The 13,020-nt window shown below is 43.5% G+C and overlaps 1 protein-coding gene across 2 annotated transcripts in view; it reads right to left on the reverse strand.

The window, feature by feature from the left end:
• Window positions 1-45: 45 nt before the first annotated feature.
• The window catches only part of SAMHD1 (SAM and HD domain containing deoxynucleoside triphosphate triphosphohydrolase 1), a 60,249-nt gene continuing 47,274 nt past the window's right edge, over window positions 46-13,020 (reverse strand). For both annotated transcript variants that reach the window (XM_074406495.1, XM_010342629.3), the window contains 3 exons: window positions 6,221-6,325; window positions 5,597-5,734; window positions 46-484 (listed from right to left, as the gene is read on the reverse strand). In XM_074406495.1, the coding sequence (XP_074262596.1) occupies window positions 350-484; window positions 5,597-5,734; window positions 6,221-6,325 (378 nt within the window). In that variant the 3' untranslated portion in view covers window positions 46-349. The remainder of the gene's footprint in view (window positions 485-5,596; window positions 5,735-6,220; window positions 6,326-13,020) is intronic.

Here is a 13,020-nt window from a genome sequence, read left to right on the forward strand (position 1 = left end):
GGGAAGTTCAAGTCCAGCCTGGGCAACAAAGCAAAACCTTGTCTCTTAAAAAAAAAAAAAAAAGAGTTCAGAGTAGATAAAAGAGTTGTTATTCTAAGAAAATAGACTACCAAAGGAGAAAAGCTTTAATTAATATTAAAAATAGGCAAGGTAATGCTTTTCATATATAATAAGATTTGCCTAATACCATGTTATTTCTTTGATTAAAAATTACTTCTCTTCAGCATGTGTGTACATTCAAAATACAAAATTAAAGCATGAATTGTCATAAAATTTGCAGAATACTATGACTGAAGCCCCTAAGTTAATTGTGTGGGGCAGGGCATTTGTAAACAACTGCCTGCAGACATTATACCGGGTCATCCTTAAAAAGCTGGAGTCTGCTTTTGGATGCTTCTCGGCGGCGAGCTGGACTTTGGGCTGAAGCCCTGTAGTTCCATTCATCTTTCTGAGGTGTTATGAGTGGGGCTACAACATCGCCATCCTATTAGGAAGAAAGAGAAAAACGGAACAGAGAAGAGCCAGTCTGTATCACCTTATTTCTGAGGGAGTCTCAGGTACGCACATCCTTGTCTTGCATATAGATTGCTTCTAGGTATACTCACTCTAGGGAAACTCCAAATTAGATATGCCCTGTGCTTGGGACAAATTAGAAACACCACAACCTTACTCAAGAGGAACCTTCATGAAAACAGTCATCGGCCTCTGCAGGGATGACTGGAAGAGCACACCCCTGCCCACCTCTATGGCCTCCTTCACACACCTTCATGGAGCACAAACCCTGTCCTGTTTTCCCAGGAGAAAGATGGGCTGCATTGAACCCCTGGCTTCTCTCACGCCTGGTCCCCTCTGCAATAAATGGCCCAGGTCTACAAGATGGCAAAGAAAGGGAGGAAGGACAGTATGTACCTGCAGATTTTAAATTTTTCTCTGCATCAAAGCTCTAACGTTGGCCCCATCAGCAGAGGCTCCAGACAAAGGAGCTCCTCCACCCAAAATGAGGGAAAGACCCAAATCGAGGTGATACAATGACCTGAAACCAGAGCGGTAAGAAGCAAGGCCTCCTAACACCCAACTCTATGCTAAACTGTTCTGAACTTATGGGTAGATCCTCTTTGGTTACAAGATAACACAGGATCTTAGGGAGCCTCTGTTGTACCAGGAATACAATGCTGGTAGGAGGATTCGAGCTCTTCATCTGCCTATTTGCTCTCAGACCCATTCTTCACTCCTCCTCTCCCTACTCTGTTTCATAGGAGCTACTCCGGTAAATTACATTTTTCAGTTCCCATGCCTGTTGGTTTCCAGTTAGGTTTGGTCAATGGGAGGCGCTGGTGGGAGACTGGAGGTGAGAGGAGGGCAGAGAAGTCAGGTTATTTCTCTCCCTACCTCCTCTGGCACAAGTGGCAGTGGCAGTGACTCTTCTGTGGTTCCAGCTTCTGTAGATGGCCCCAGCTCCTGGACTCCCACCTGCTCCCTTGGCCTCTCCTAACCTAGAGGTGGTAGCAGCTTCCTGCTGTTGAATCACTGTCCTCTGTACTCATTTAGCTCTGCCAAAACTTTTGTATCTCATCCCCCATGTTAAATTTCTTCTGTTGAACTACACTGTGTTTGACTTCACAGAACCATTAAAAGTAGTTTTTAAAATTTTTATTTAATTAATTTTAATCTTGCTCTGTCACCCAGGCTGTAGTGCAGTGGCATGATTTCAGCTCACTGCGACCTCCACCTCCAGGGTTCAAACAATTCTCCCACCGAAGCCTTCCAAGTAGCTGAGATTATAGGGTGCACCACCATGGCTAATTTTTGTATTTTTAGTAGAGATGGGGTTTCACCATGTTGGGCAGGCTGGTCTCGAACTCCTGACCTCAGTAAAGGTAATCATTCAGGCTGAGTGCGGTGGCTCACTCCTGTAAACCCAGCACTTTGGGAGGGCAAGGCAGGCAAATTGCTCGAGGTTGGGAATTGAAGACTAGCCTGGGCAATGTCATGAGACCCCATCTCTACTAAAAATACAAAACTTAGCTGGGTGTGGTGGTGCGTGCCTGTAATCCCAGCTACTTGGGAAGCTGAGGCAAGATAATCACTTGAACCCAGGAGGCAGAGGCTGCAGTGAGCTAAGACGGTGCCACTGTACTCCAGCCTGGGCAACAGAGCTAAAAAAAAAAAAAAAAAAAAAAAAAAAAAAAAAAAAGTCATTCAATTGTCATGATATTCGTACTTGAAGGCCTATCTCAAAATCAGCAGTATTTGTCTTTAAATTCATCTCTATTTCTACCCAGCTTTCTTTTTCTTTCTTTCTTTCTTTCTTTTTTTTTTTTTGAGACAGAATTTTGCTCTTATTGTCTAGGCTGGAGTGCAATGGCGCGATCTTGGCTCACGGCAACCTCTGCCTCCAGGGTTCAAGTGGTTCTCCTGCCTCAGTCTCCCAAGTAGCTGGGATTACAGGCATGTGCCACCACACCCAGCTAATTTTGTATTTTTAGTAGAGATGGGGTTTCTCCATGTTGATCATGGTCTCAAACTCCCGAACTCAGGTGATCCACCCACTTCAGCCTTCCAAAGTGCTGGAATTACAGGCGTGAGCCACTGCGCCCAGCCTTTTTGTTGTTGTTGTTTTTCAGACAGCATCTTGTTCTGTCATCCAGGCTAGAGTTTAGTGGTGTGATCGCAGCTCACTGTAGCCTGACTCCTAGGCTCAAGCAATCCTCCCACCTCAGCCTCCCAAAGTGATAGGATTATAGGTGTGAGCCACCAAGCCTAGCATATAGCCAATTGTTTTACTTCTACCCATTCTAATTTCAACTCTAGTGAATTTTATAAATGTAAACAAATATGTCACTTTCCTGCTTAAAACCCTTCAGTGCTAATGCTCCCCACTCTCTTGGCTGACAGGACTTTGCATAAAGCCCCAGACACCTCCACACTCTATGCTCCTTCCTAAAATGCACCATGTTCTTTCTCATCTTCCAGCCTAACACTGTGGTGTCTATGCCTCAGCCCCTCCCCTACCACCACCTCCTGCTGCCAGCCCTTTGCCCAGACAACTCCTCACTCAACCTTCAGGTCTATAAGCCCTTCTTTAAATAAGCTTTTCCTGACCAACCAAGACCAGCTACATCCTCCTCGTTTTTCCTCCTCTAAGACTGTACCCACCCCACCCCCAAAGTACTTACCATGCTCCTATAATTATTAATTTATGAAGTCGAATTCATAATAATAATTATTATCCCAAACTAGATTGTTATCCCCAACCTGAATGGGATCCATAGGAATAAGAAACTGTCTACCTTAGGTGCTAAAACAGGGCCTGGAAAAGCACTCAGTGAGTGAATGCACCAAACTTATAGTAGTTATCACCACATAGCCCAACTTTAATAGCCTCTCCTCACTCTCTGTTTCCAGGCTCTCCAAGTTCCAGTCTATCTGCAGCGAGAGTTTTCAATGATTTAGTTTCATAGTACCTAGGACAGACATACAGTTGGCCCTCTGCATCCATGGGTGGATTCAAGCAGCTGTGTAGATATAAAATATTGGGGGTGGGGTGATGGCTGTGGCTACACTAAGCATGTACAGAGATTTTTTTTTTGGTCATTATTCCCTAAACAATACAGTATAACAACTATTTACATAGCATTACTGATGTGTAATACCTACACTGTAGTAGGTATTATAAGTAATTAGAGATATATAAAGTGTAAAGGAGGGTATGCATAGGTCATATGCAAACACTATACCATTTTATATAAGGGACTTGAGCATCTGTGGATTTTTCTATCTGTGGGGGTCCTGGAACCAGTTCCCCACAGACACCAAGGGACAATTCTACTTTCTTATTCCCATGGGTCTCAATCTAGTTGGAGATGACAAACACTCAGGTAAATCATACAGTGGATGGTAACTCTTGAATACTCTCAATGATTCCCTCCCCACTGTAGAGAGGAAAAAATCTCTTAGCCAATTATCCAAGGTGTTTAATAATCTAGTCCACTCTTCCTATTTAACCTCTCCACACTTAACAGTAAAAATTTCCTACCCTGGAAAGACAGGTCTCCTCACGGTCCCCTAAACACTCTCAACTCATTCCAGTGTCATGCCTTTGTGCTGCTCCCACTGCCAAATACACTCCTCCTTATCCCTGCTACTCATCCAAACATAGCCACGCCTTCTAGATCTAGCAGATCCTGCCCCTTCACCAGGCTTCTCCCATAGCTCTCTCAACTCTCTGAATCCTCAGAGATCTAATCTGGATCACGCTTTGTGGCACTTGGTAAAGCACTGACATTCTGAGCTATGCTTTCATGTCTCGCCCTATACTTTGTTCCCTTTAGCACCTAACACACAGGGAGTGTGAGGGAGAGTTCTAGACAAGGCAGTAAACCACTGTTTCTCTGCCTGACAATTATATTCATTCACTCAGTCAATAAATGCCAATTGGCCGCATTCTCTGTGCAGATACCTACTATGTGTAGGTCAGTAAGAGACAGTTTTAACAACATTCTCTACAGGGTTGGCAACTGTGGCTTGACTCCTCTTCCCTCTACTCTCATTCTAGATAATTTAAATAGTTAACTAATATACTAAAGTAACAAAGTTTAGAAACACGAAGTCTATAATCAATTTTTTTTTTTTTTAATTTTGAGAGGGGGGGTCTCACTGTTTCACCAGGCTGGAGTGAGGTGGCGCCATCTTGGCTCACTGCAACCTCTGCCTCCCAGGTTCAAGCGATTCTCCTGCCTCAGCTTCCCGAGTAGCTGGGACTACAGGTGCGTACCACCATGCCCAGCTAATTTTTGTATTTTTTAGTAATTTTAGTATTTTTAGTTTCACCATGTTGGCCAGGATGGTCTCGATCTCTTGACCTTGTGTTTTGCCCACTTCAGCCTCCCAAAGTGCTAGGATCCCACCCACCCGGCCTATTATCAATTGTATGTTAAACAAGTTAACTACTCAGCTTTGGTAACCTCTGAAAGATGGAGACACTATGACTAACCTTCCAAGGCCACTGGTGAGCATGAGAAAGCATTATTTACATGTTCACATTTTTTTTTTTTTTTTGAGATGGAGTTTCGCTCTTGTTACCCAGGCTGGAGTGCAATGGCACGATCTCGGCTCACCGCAACCTCCGCCTCCTGGGTTCAAGCAATTCTCCTGCCTCAGCCTCCTGAGTAGCTGGGATTACAGGCATGCGCCACTATGCCCAGCTAATTTTTTTTTTGTATTTTTAGTAGAGACGGGGTTTCACCACGTTGACCAGGATGGTCTCGATCTCTCGACCTTGTGATCCACCCGCCTCGGCCTCCCAAAGTGCTGGGATTACAGGCTTGAGCCACCGCGCCCGGCACATGTTCACATTTTTATCTTTTATTATTAGGACAATAATGATAAAGAATATCCATTCCAACTCATGTAGGCAGAAATCACTGGTTGACACAGATTTAGACATTTTAAAAGGAAACAAAGTCAAAGACTTTATTTTCAAAACCATAACCAAAAACTATAACTTAAATGAGAACTTTTCATCAGATAGAGTTATTTTTGGTTATTACTAAAAGATTAAAAATTGCGCAAAGTTTGTGAGTAACAGGCCACCTACCTGCGGCTTGGTGAAATTTTTGTCGGAACACCATTGAACAAAATGTTGTTGTGCAGCATACAAACTCTTCGCATCTGTCTTCTTACAGTATACTCGAATCAGCTGCTCTGCAAATCTCTCTGGCAGAAGTCGTGAAACCTTTTTTAAAATAAAAAGATTTCACTATCACCTTGAATTCACACATTGGAGATATCAGTAGGTGCCTAGGCTCCTAACTGTTCCTTTTTTTTTTTTTTTTTTTTTTTTTTTTGAGACAAGGTCTCCCTCTATCACCCAGGCTGGAGAGCAGTGGCACAATCACACCTCACTGAAGCCTCAACCTCCCGGGCTCAAGCAATCTTCCCACCTCAGCCTCCTAAAAGCTGGGACTACAGGCATGAGCCACCATGCCTAATTTTTTTAGTTTTTGTAGAGATGCGGTCTCGCTTTCTTGGCCAGGCTGATCTTAATAATCCTCTCACTTCAGCCTTCCAAAGTACTGGGATTACGGGCATGAGTCATTGTGCCAGGCCTACTTTAATTGTAAAGATATGCCTTAAAACCTAATTTACATATAAAATGCTAATTTACTATAAAGATTTGCTATATGCCACTGTAGTATATTTGTTCTGCCTAAGTAGTTACCTGGTTTTTAGTAATCATTATTGCTTTGCTGGGGTCACTCTTACAATAGAATCGAACATGATCAATTGGATTCTTGTCTTGCATTCCATAATCCATGTTGATAACCTAAATAAAAGCAATACATAAGTAATCACGTAGCAACCAGGAGAACTGAACTCAGAGCTGAAGGGGCATCACAAGAAATTGAACAGAGGCTGAGTGAGGTGGCTCATGCCTGTAATCCCAACACTTTTGGAGACCAAGGCAGGTGGGTCACGAGGTCAGGAGTTTGAGACCAGCCTGACCACATAGTCACAACCTATCTCTGCTAAGAATACAAAAATTAGCCAGGCATGATGGTGGGCGCCTGTAACTCCAGTTACTCTGGAAGCTGAGGCACAAGAATTGCTTGAACCTGGGAGGTGGAGATTGCAGTGAGCTGAGATCGCACCAATGCACTCCAGCCTGGGCAACAGATTGAGACTCTGCCTCTAAAAGTAAATAAGTAAATAAAATCCCAGTCCCCACAAACCATTCAGCCCCAGATTAAAGTTCAACAAATAATTATAAAAGTATTCAACCACATTTGTTGTAAGAGTTACTAAGGAAAAGCACAGGGTGTTTTGAAATGTTCTAATAGGGTACCTGATGTAGCCTAGGGTGCCAGGAGAATGACTGGAAATGGTTTCCTGGGAAAGTGACTTTACTAAGTGAGCAAGAAAGAAGAGAAATAGGCTTAGGTGAGAAGAAAAAGAATTGCAGACAGAAGAAACAGCTCAGAGGCAGAGAGGACTGAACTTGTCTCCTGGGTTTAGCAACACTGAAGTCACTGGTGATCCTGGAAGAGTATAGTGATGGCAACAGAAACAAGGTTCAGGAGAAAATGAGAAACACAAATTTAAGAGAAAGAAACTCTTAAAAGTTTGGCTGTTAAGAGGAAGCAAGATGTTAAAGAAAACAAAATTACAAGATAAGAGAAGTTAGCTCTAGGGTTCTATAGCACTGTAGGATGACTATAGTTAACAGTAATCTTTTTTTTTTTTTTTTTTGAGACAGAGAGCCTTGCTCTGTCACCCAGGCTGGAGTGCAGTGCAATCTCAGCTCACTACAACCTCTGCCTCCCTGGTTCAAGTGTTTTTCCTACCTCAGCCTCCTAAGTAGCTGGGATTATAGGCACCACCACACCTAGCTAGTTTTTGTATTTTTAGTAGAGATGGGGTTTCACCATGTTGGTCAGGCTGGTCTCAAACTCCTGGCCTCCAGTGATCTGCCTGCTTCGGCCTCCCAAAGTGCTGAGATTACAGGCGTGAGTCACCATGACTGGCCTAGTTAATAGTCATCTATTACAGTTAAAAAAAAATTTTTTTTTTTGAGACAGAGTGCAGCTGTAGAGCATATTCTATGTTCATCACTTCTATGGCAGCTTGCAGTATTAGTTATCTCCTCCTTCTTTTTGACTTTCCCAGCAACAGTTAAATAGACTTTCATCTTAAAAAAATCCCAGGTTAGACACTGAAGCTCACACCTGTAATTTCAGCATTCTGGGAGGCCGTGGAAGGCAGATCCCTTGAGCCCAAGAGTTCGATACTAGCCAGGGCAGCATGCAAAACACCATCTCTACCAAAAACCAAAAATTATCCAGGTGTGGTGGTGCATGCCTGTATTCCCAGCTACTTTGGAGGCTAAGGTGGGACGATCACTTGAGCCCAGGAGGTGGAGGTTGCAGTGAGCTGAGATCGCAGCACTGCACTCCAGCCTGGGTGATAGAGCAAGACCTTGTCTCAATAAAATCATGAACACCACAATCCTCTTCACCTCTCTCCCCTTTTTCAGGGTCAGACTCATCTTCTCTTACCTTTCTAAGGCACCAAATTCCTCGCCAGGTACTTCTTTCTTGCTGCCTTTTTTCCTTAATGTTTTTATTTTACTTACACACACACACACACACACACACACACACACACACACACACACGATTTATTTTTAAATTTATTTTAATTTTTTTAGACTAGTCAAGTACAGTAGTGAGAAGGGGGGAAAGAATAGAACAAGGAGTTCGATCTGTAACTGTGAACAATCAATTGAGATAACTCACTACCTTCGGACCAGCCTATTTTATGTATTTTTTAAATTGACAAAGGATCATTGTCCATCTTCATGGGGTACATAGTGACGTGCTGATATACATAAATGTATGGTGATCAGATCAGAGTAATTAGCACATCCATCATCTCAAACATTTATCATTTCTCTGTGTTGGGAACATTCAATATCTTCCTTCAAGCTATTTAAAACTATGTAATAGGCCCGGCACGGTGGCTCACACCTGTAATCCCAGCACTTTGGGAGTCTGAGGCAGGTGGATCAGGAGGTCAGGAGATCAAGACCATCCTGGCCAACGTGATGAAAGCCAGGTTCTACAAAAATACAAAAAATTAGCCAAGCGTGGTGGCGGGTACCTGTAGTCCCAGCTACTTGGAAGGCTGAGGTGGGAGAATCACTTGAACCCAGGAGGTAGAGGTTGCAGTGAGCTGATATGGAGCCACTGCACTCCAGCCTGGCAATAGGGCTAGACTATGTCTCAAAAAACAAAACAAAACAAAAACAAACAAAAAAAGACCAAGCAACCAAACAAACAAAATGTTAAAAACAAAAATTAACCAAGTGTGGTGGCATGTGCCTATAGTCCCATCTACCTGGGAAGTTGAGGCAAGATGACTGCTTGAGACCAGGAAGTCGAGGCTGCAGCAAGCCATGATCATGCCACTGTACTTCAGCCTGGGACACAGTGAGAGACCCTGTCTCAAACCAAAGTTTAAACTAACATTAGCTGGGTGCTGTGGCTCATGCCTGTAATCCCAGCATTCTGGGAGGCTAAGGCAGGAAGACTGCTTGAGGCCAGGAGTTTGAGACCAGCCTGGACAACATAGTGAGACACTGTCTATACAAAAAATATAAAAATCAGCAGGGCATGGTGGCACGTGTCTGCAGTCCTAGCTACTCAGAAGGCTGAGATGGGAGGATAACTTGAGCCCAGGAATTCAAGGTTATAATGAGCTGTGATTGCATCACTGTACTTCAGCCTAGGCAACAGAGTGAGACCCTATCTCTAAAAAATAAAGTAATTAACAGAAAATACAATAAAATTTAGTTACTCACTTACAGCAACCACGTTTCAAGTGCTCAACAGCTGCATGCAGCTAGTGGCCACAGAAAGGGACGGCACTGACCAAGAATATCTCTGTCACTGCAGAAAGTTCTATTGGACAACACCTCTCTAGAACACAAGCAGAATTACCCTAAGCCTTTGACAAGAACAAAGATGTTTCCCCACTATGCAAATGGGAATACTGAATACAGTTATCGATGGAGGCAGGCTTGTTTCTTTGATGAGAAAGGTCTAAGGAGTTGCTATCTAATGGCCTATAGTTTATCTTGGAAATAAGAGCCAAAGGTTGGGTTATTCATGAGGATGAATACAGTTGGAGGTAGGAAGCGTGGTTGGAGTTCTGAGAGGAGGGAGGATAGTCTGAAGTGATGATGATGATGATGATGATGATTAGTATTATTTTCTGAGATAAGGTCTTGCTCTGTTGCCCAGGCTGGAGTGCAGTGGCATGATCCTGGCTCATTGCAACCTCTGCCTCCCAGGTTCAAGAGATTCTCCTGCCTCAGCCTCAGAAGTAGCTGGGATTACAGATACCCGCCACCATGCCTGGCTAATTTTTGTATTTTTAGTCGAGATGGGGTTTTGCCATGTTGGCCAGGCTGGTCTCAAACTCCTGACCTCAGGTGATCTGCCCACCTCAGCCTCCCAAAGTGCAGAGATTATAGGCATCAGCCACCGTGCCTGGCCTAAAATGATTATTACAGAGATTGGGAAAATCTCACTAAGCCTGCCAGAGGGCCCAGCTTAGTTTGGTGGCCAGGAATTTATAGATATGCCTGTACCGTAATGATATCCAGGAGCATTTATGTGTCCAGGTGTAGGTGTGGAGATGTGTAGATTTGACTTATTTAGGTTGTTCAGCCTTCTGCCAGGTAGATGTAAAGAAGGAAAAGGGAGTTGAGAGTAACTGCAGAAAATGAGTGAATTACTATATCACAATATCTAAATTACTTTTTTATTCTGAGATGGAGTCTCACTCTGTCTCCCAGGCTGCAATGCAGTGATGTGATTTTGGCTCACTGCAACTTCTGTCTCCTGGGTTCAGGTGATTCTCCTGCCTCAGCTTCCCAAGTAATTGGGATTACAGGTGTGCACCACCACACCTGGCTAATTTTTTGTATTTTTAGCAGAGATGGGGTTTTATCATGTTGGCCAGGCTGGTCTTGAACTCTGGACCTCAAGTAATACACCTGCCTCAGCCTCGTAAAGTGCTGGGATTATAGGCCTGAGCCACTGCACTTAGCCTCCATTTGGAGAGAAATGAAGATAGAAGGCCACTGCCAAACTGGAAGAAGTGAGGACACAATAAACTAGAGGTCCCAATGAGCTAAGAAAATGTAGATGAGGAGGAAAGGGGTTAATGAACAGAGATGTTTAAATTAGCGGTTTTACAGGGAGGGCAGTTTTTTTTAAAGACAAAGTCTCACACTGTCACCCAGGCTGGAGTGCAGTAGTGCAATCTTGGCTCACTGCAGCCTCCGTCTCCTGGGTTTAAGCAATTCTATTGCCTCAGCCTCCCAAGTAGCTGGGATTGCAGGTGCCCGCCACCACGCCCAGCTAATTTTTTATATTTTTAGTAGAGATGGGGGTTTCACTATATTGGCCAGGTTGGTCTTGAACTTCTGACCTTGTGAGCCGCCTGCCTTGGTCTCCCAAGAGTGCTGGGATTACAGGCATGAGCACGGCACCCGCCTGGGAAGGCAGTTTTGAATGTTGATAAGGTCCAGGGTCTCACTAGTCTCAAACTCCTGGCCTCAGGTGATCCTCCTGCCTTGCCCAAAGAGACAGGATTACAGGCATGCACAACCATGCCTAGCCTGTACTGCTTTTTTTTTTTTTTTTTCCCACTTATTATATAACAGAAATCTTTCTATGTTAAAAAAACTGTAATGTTTACATTATTTCACAGTATTTCCTATTAATAGACATACGTTTTCCTCCTAATTTTACACTACAATAATATAATAAAATACTTGTACTTTTTTTTCCAAAGTTAATTTGTCCTTAGGACAAATTCCTAGAATGAAAATTCCTGGGTCAATTAAAAATTTTAGAACATACTTCTAACTTGGCCTTGTACCAATTCACACTTTTATTTTTTTCACATACTATATTAGCAGAATTTTATAATACTTTTGTTCTTGCCAGGCGCGGTGGCTCATGCCTGTAATCCCAGCACTTTGGGAGGTCGACGGGGGTGGAGCACGAGATCAAGAGATCGAGACCATCCTGGTCAACATGGTGAAACCTCGTCTCTACTAAAAATACAAAACATTAGCTGGGCATGGTGGCGCGTGCCTGTAATCCCAGCTACTCAGGAGGCTGAGGCAGGAGAATTGCCTGAACCCGGGGGCGGAGGTTGCGGTGAGCCAAGATTGCGCCATTGCACTCCAGCCTGGGTAACAAGAGTGAAACTCCATCTCAAAAAAAAAAAAAAAAATGCTTTTGTTCTTACAAGTTTGATAGTAAAAAAAATAATAATAATGTTAATTGCTCCATCAATTTCACTTAATGTCTTATTGATAAGGTTAAACTTCTTTTCATGTCTACTAGTCATGAGTATATCTTTTCCTATGTGTAGCTTCTTTGAGTACTTCTGATCCTACATCCTTTTGTAGACTGTACTTTTGAGAGAAAAACCAGATGGCAGCTGGAGGGACTGATCAGGACTGACCAAGACTGACCACTGCATTGAAGACAAAGGCAAATGTGGCAGCGCCCAGGGGGAAACATTCTAGGGAGTGAAGTCTCTCAGAGCCTCAGGAAATTGAGACAGGAGATCTCTTTATTCTAATGAAACCTCATTTAGTGAAACAAGAAACTGCAGCTTGATGTGAAGATCTGAGGTACTTCAAAATCAGCCAAGTTAACAGACAGTGAGCCCAAGGGCAATTCACTCATAGTGTCATTTGGCAAAGAATGGTTATGAAGAGATCATCCTTCACTTATGAATTTTTCAACAACAAAATAACAAATAAGAGGTTCATGGGAAAAAAAGAGAAGGGGAACACTGCCCTGAGATTTCGGAGGAATAGAACTCCAAAAAGAATTTCCTATAGGAAACAAGAAAATGTGAGAAAGCTGTTTGGCATTCTCATTAGAACATGAAAAGACACCATAGCCTCTATGAAAAGGGGAGTCCCTAGAATCCTAGTATTTTGGGAGGCCAAGGTGGGAGAATCGCTTGAGCCCAGGAGTTTGAGACCATCCTGGGCAACATAGAGAGACTCTTCTCTACTGCCAGCCTGTCATCCCAGCTATTCAGGAGGGCTGTGGTGGGAGGATCACCTTGAGCCCAGAAGGTCAAGGCTCCAGTGAACCTTGATCCTGACACTGCACTCCAGCCTGGGCTACAGCAATCCTGTCTCAACAACAACAACAAAGTGAAAAAAAGCTTATATTGAAGGAAAAATATACAGAAAAACAAAGAAGCAAACAACCCCACAACTTTTTCTTTTTTTTGAGACAGAGTCTCGCTGTTACCCAGGCTGGAGTGCAGTGGCGCGATCCTGGCTCACTGCAACCTCTGCCTCTGAGGTTCAAGCAATTCTCCTGCCTCAGCCTCCTGAGTAGCTGGGACTACTCAGGTGCATGCCACCATGCCAAGCTAATTTTTGTGTTTTTAGTAGAGATGGGGTTTCACCATGTTGGC

The sequence above is a fragment of the Saimiri boliviensis genome, chromosome 9, assembly GCF_048565385.1.
Source record: "Saimiri boliviensis isolate mSaiBol1 chromosome 9, mSaiBol1.pri, whole genome shotgun sequence".
Taxonomy (NCBI): Eukaryota; Metazoa; Chordata; class Mammalia; order Primates; family Cebidae; genus Saimiri; species Saimiri boliviensis.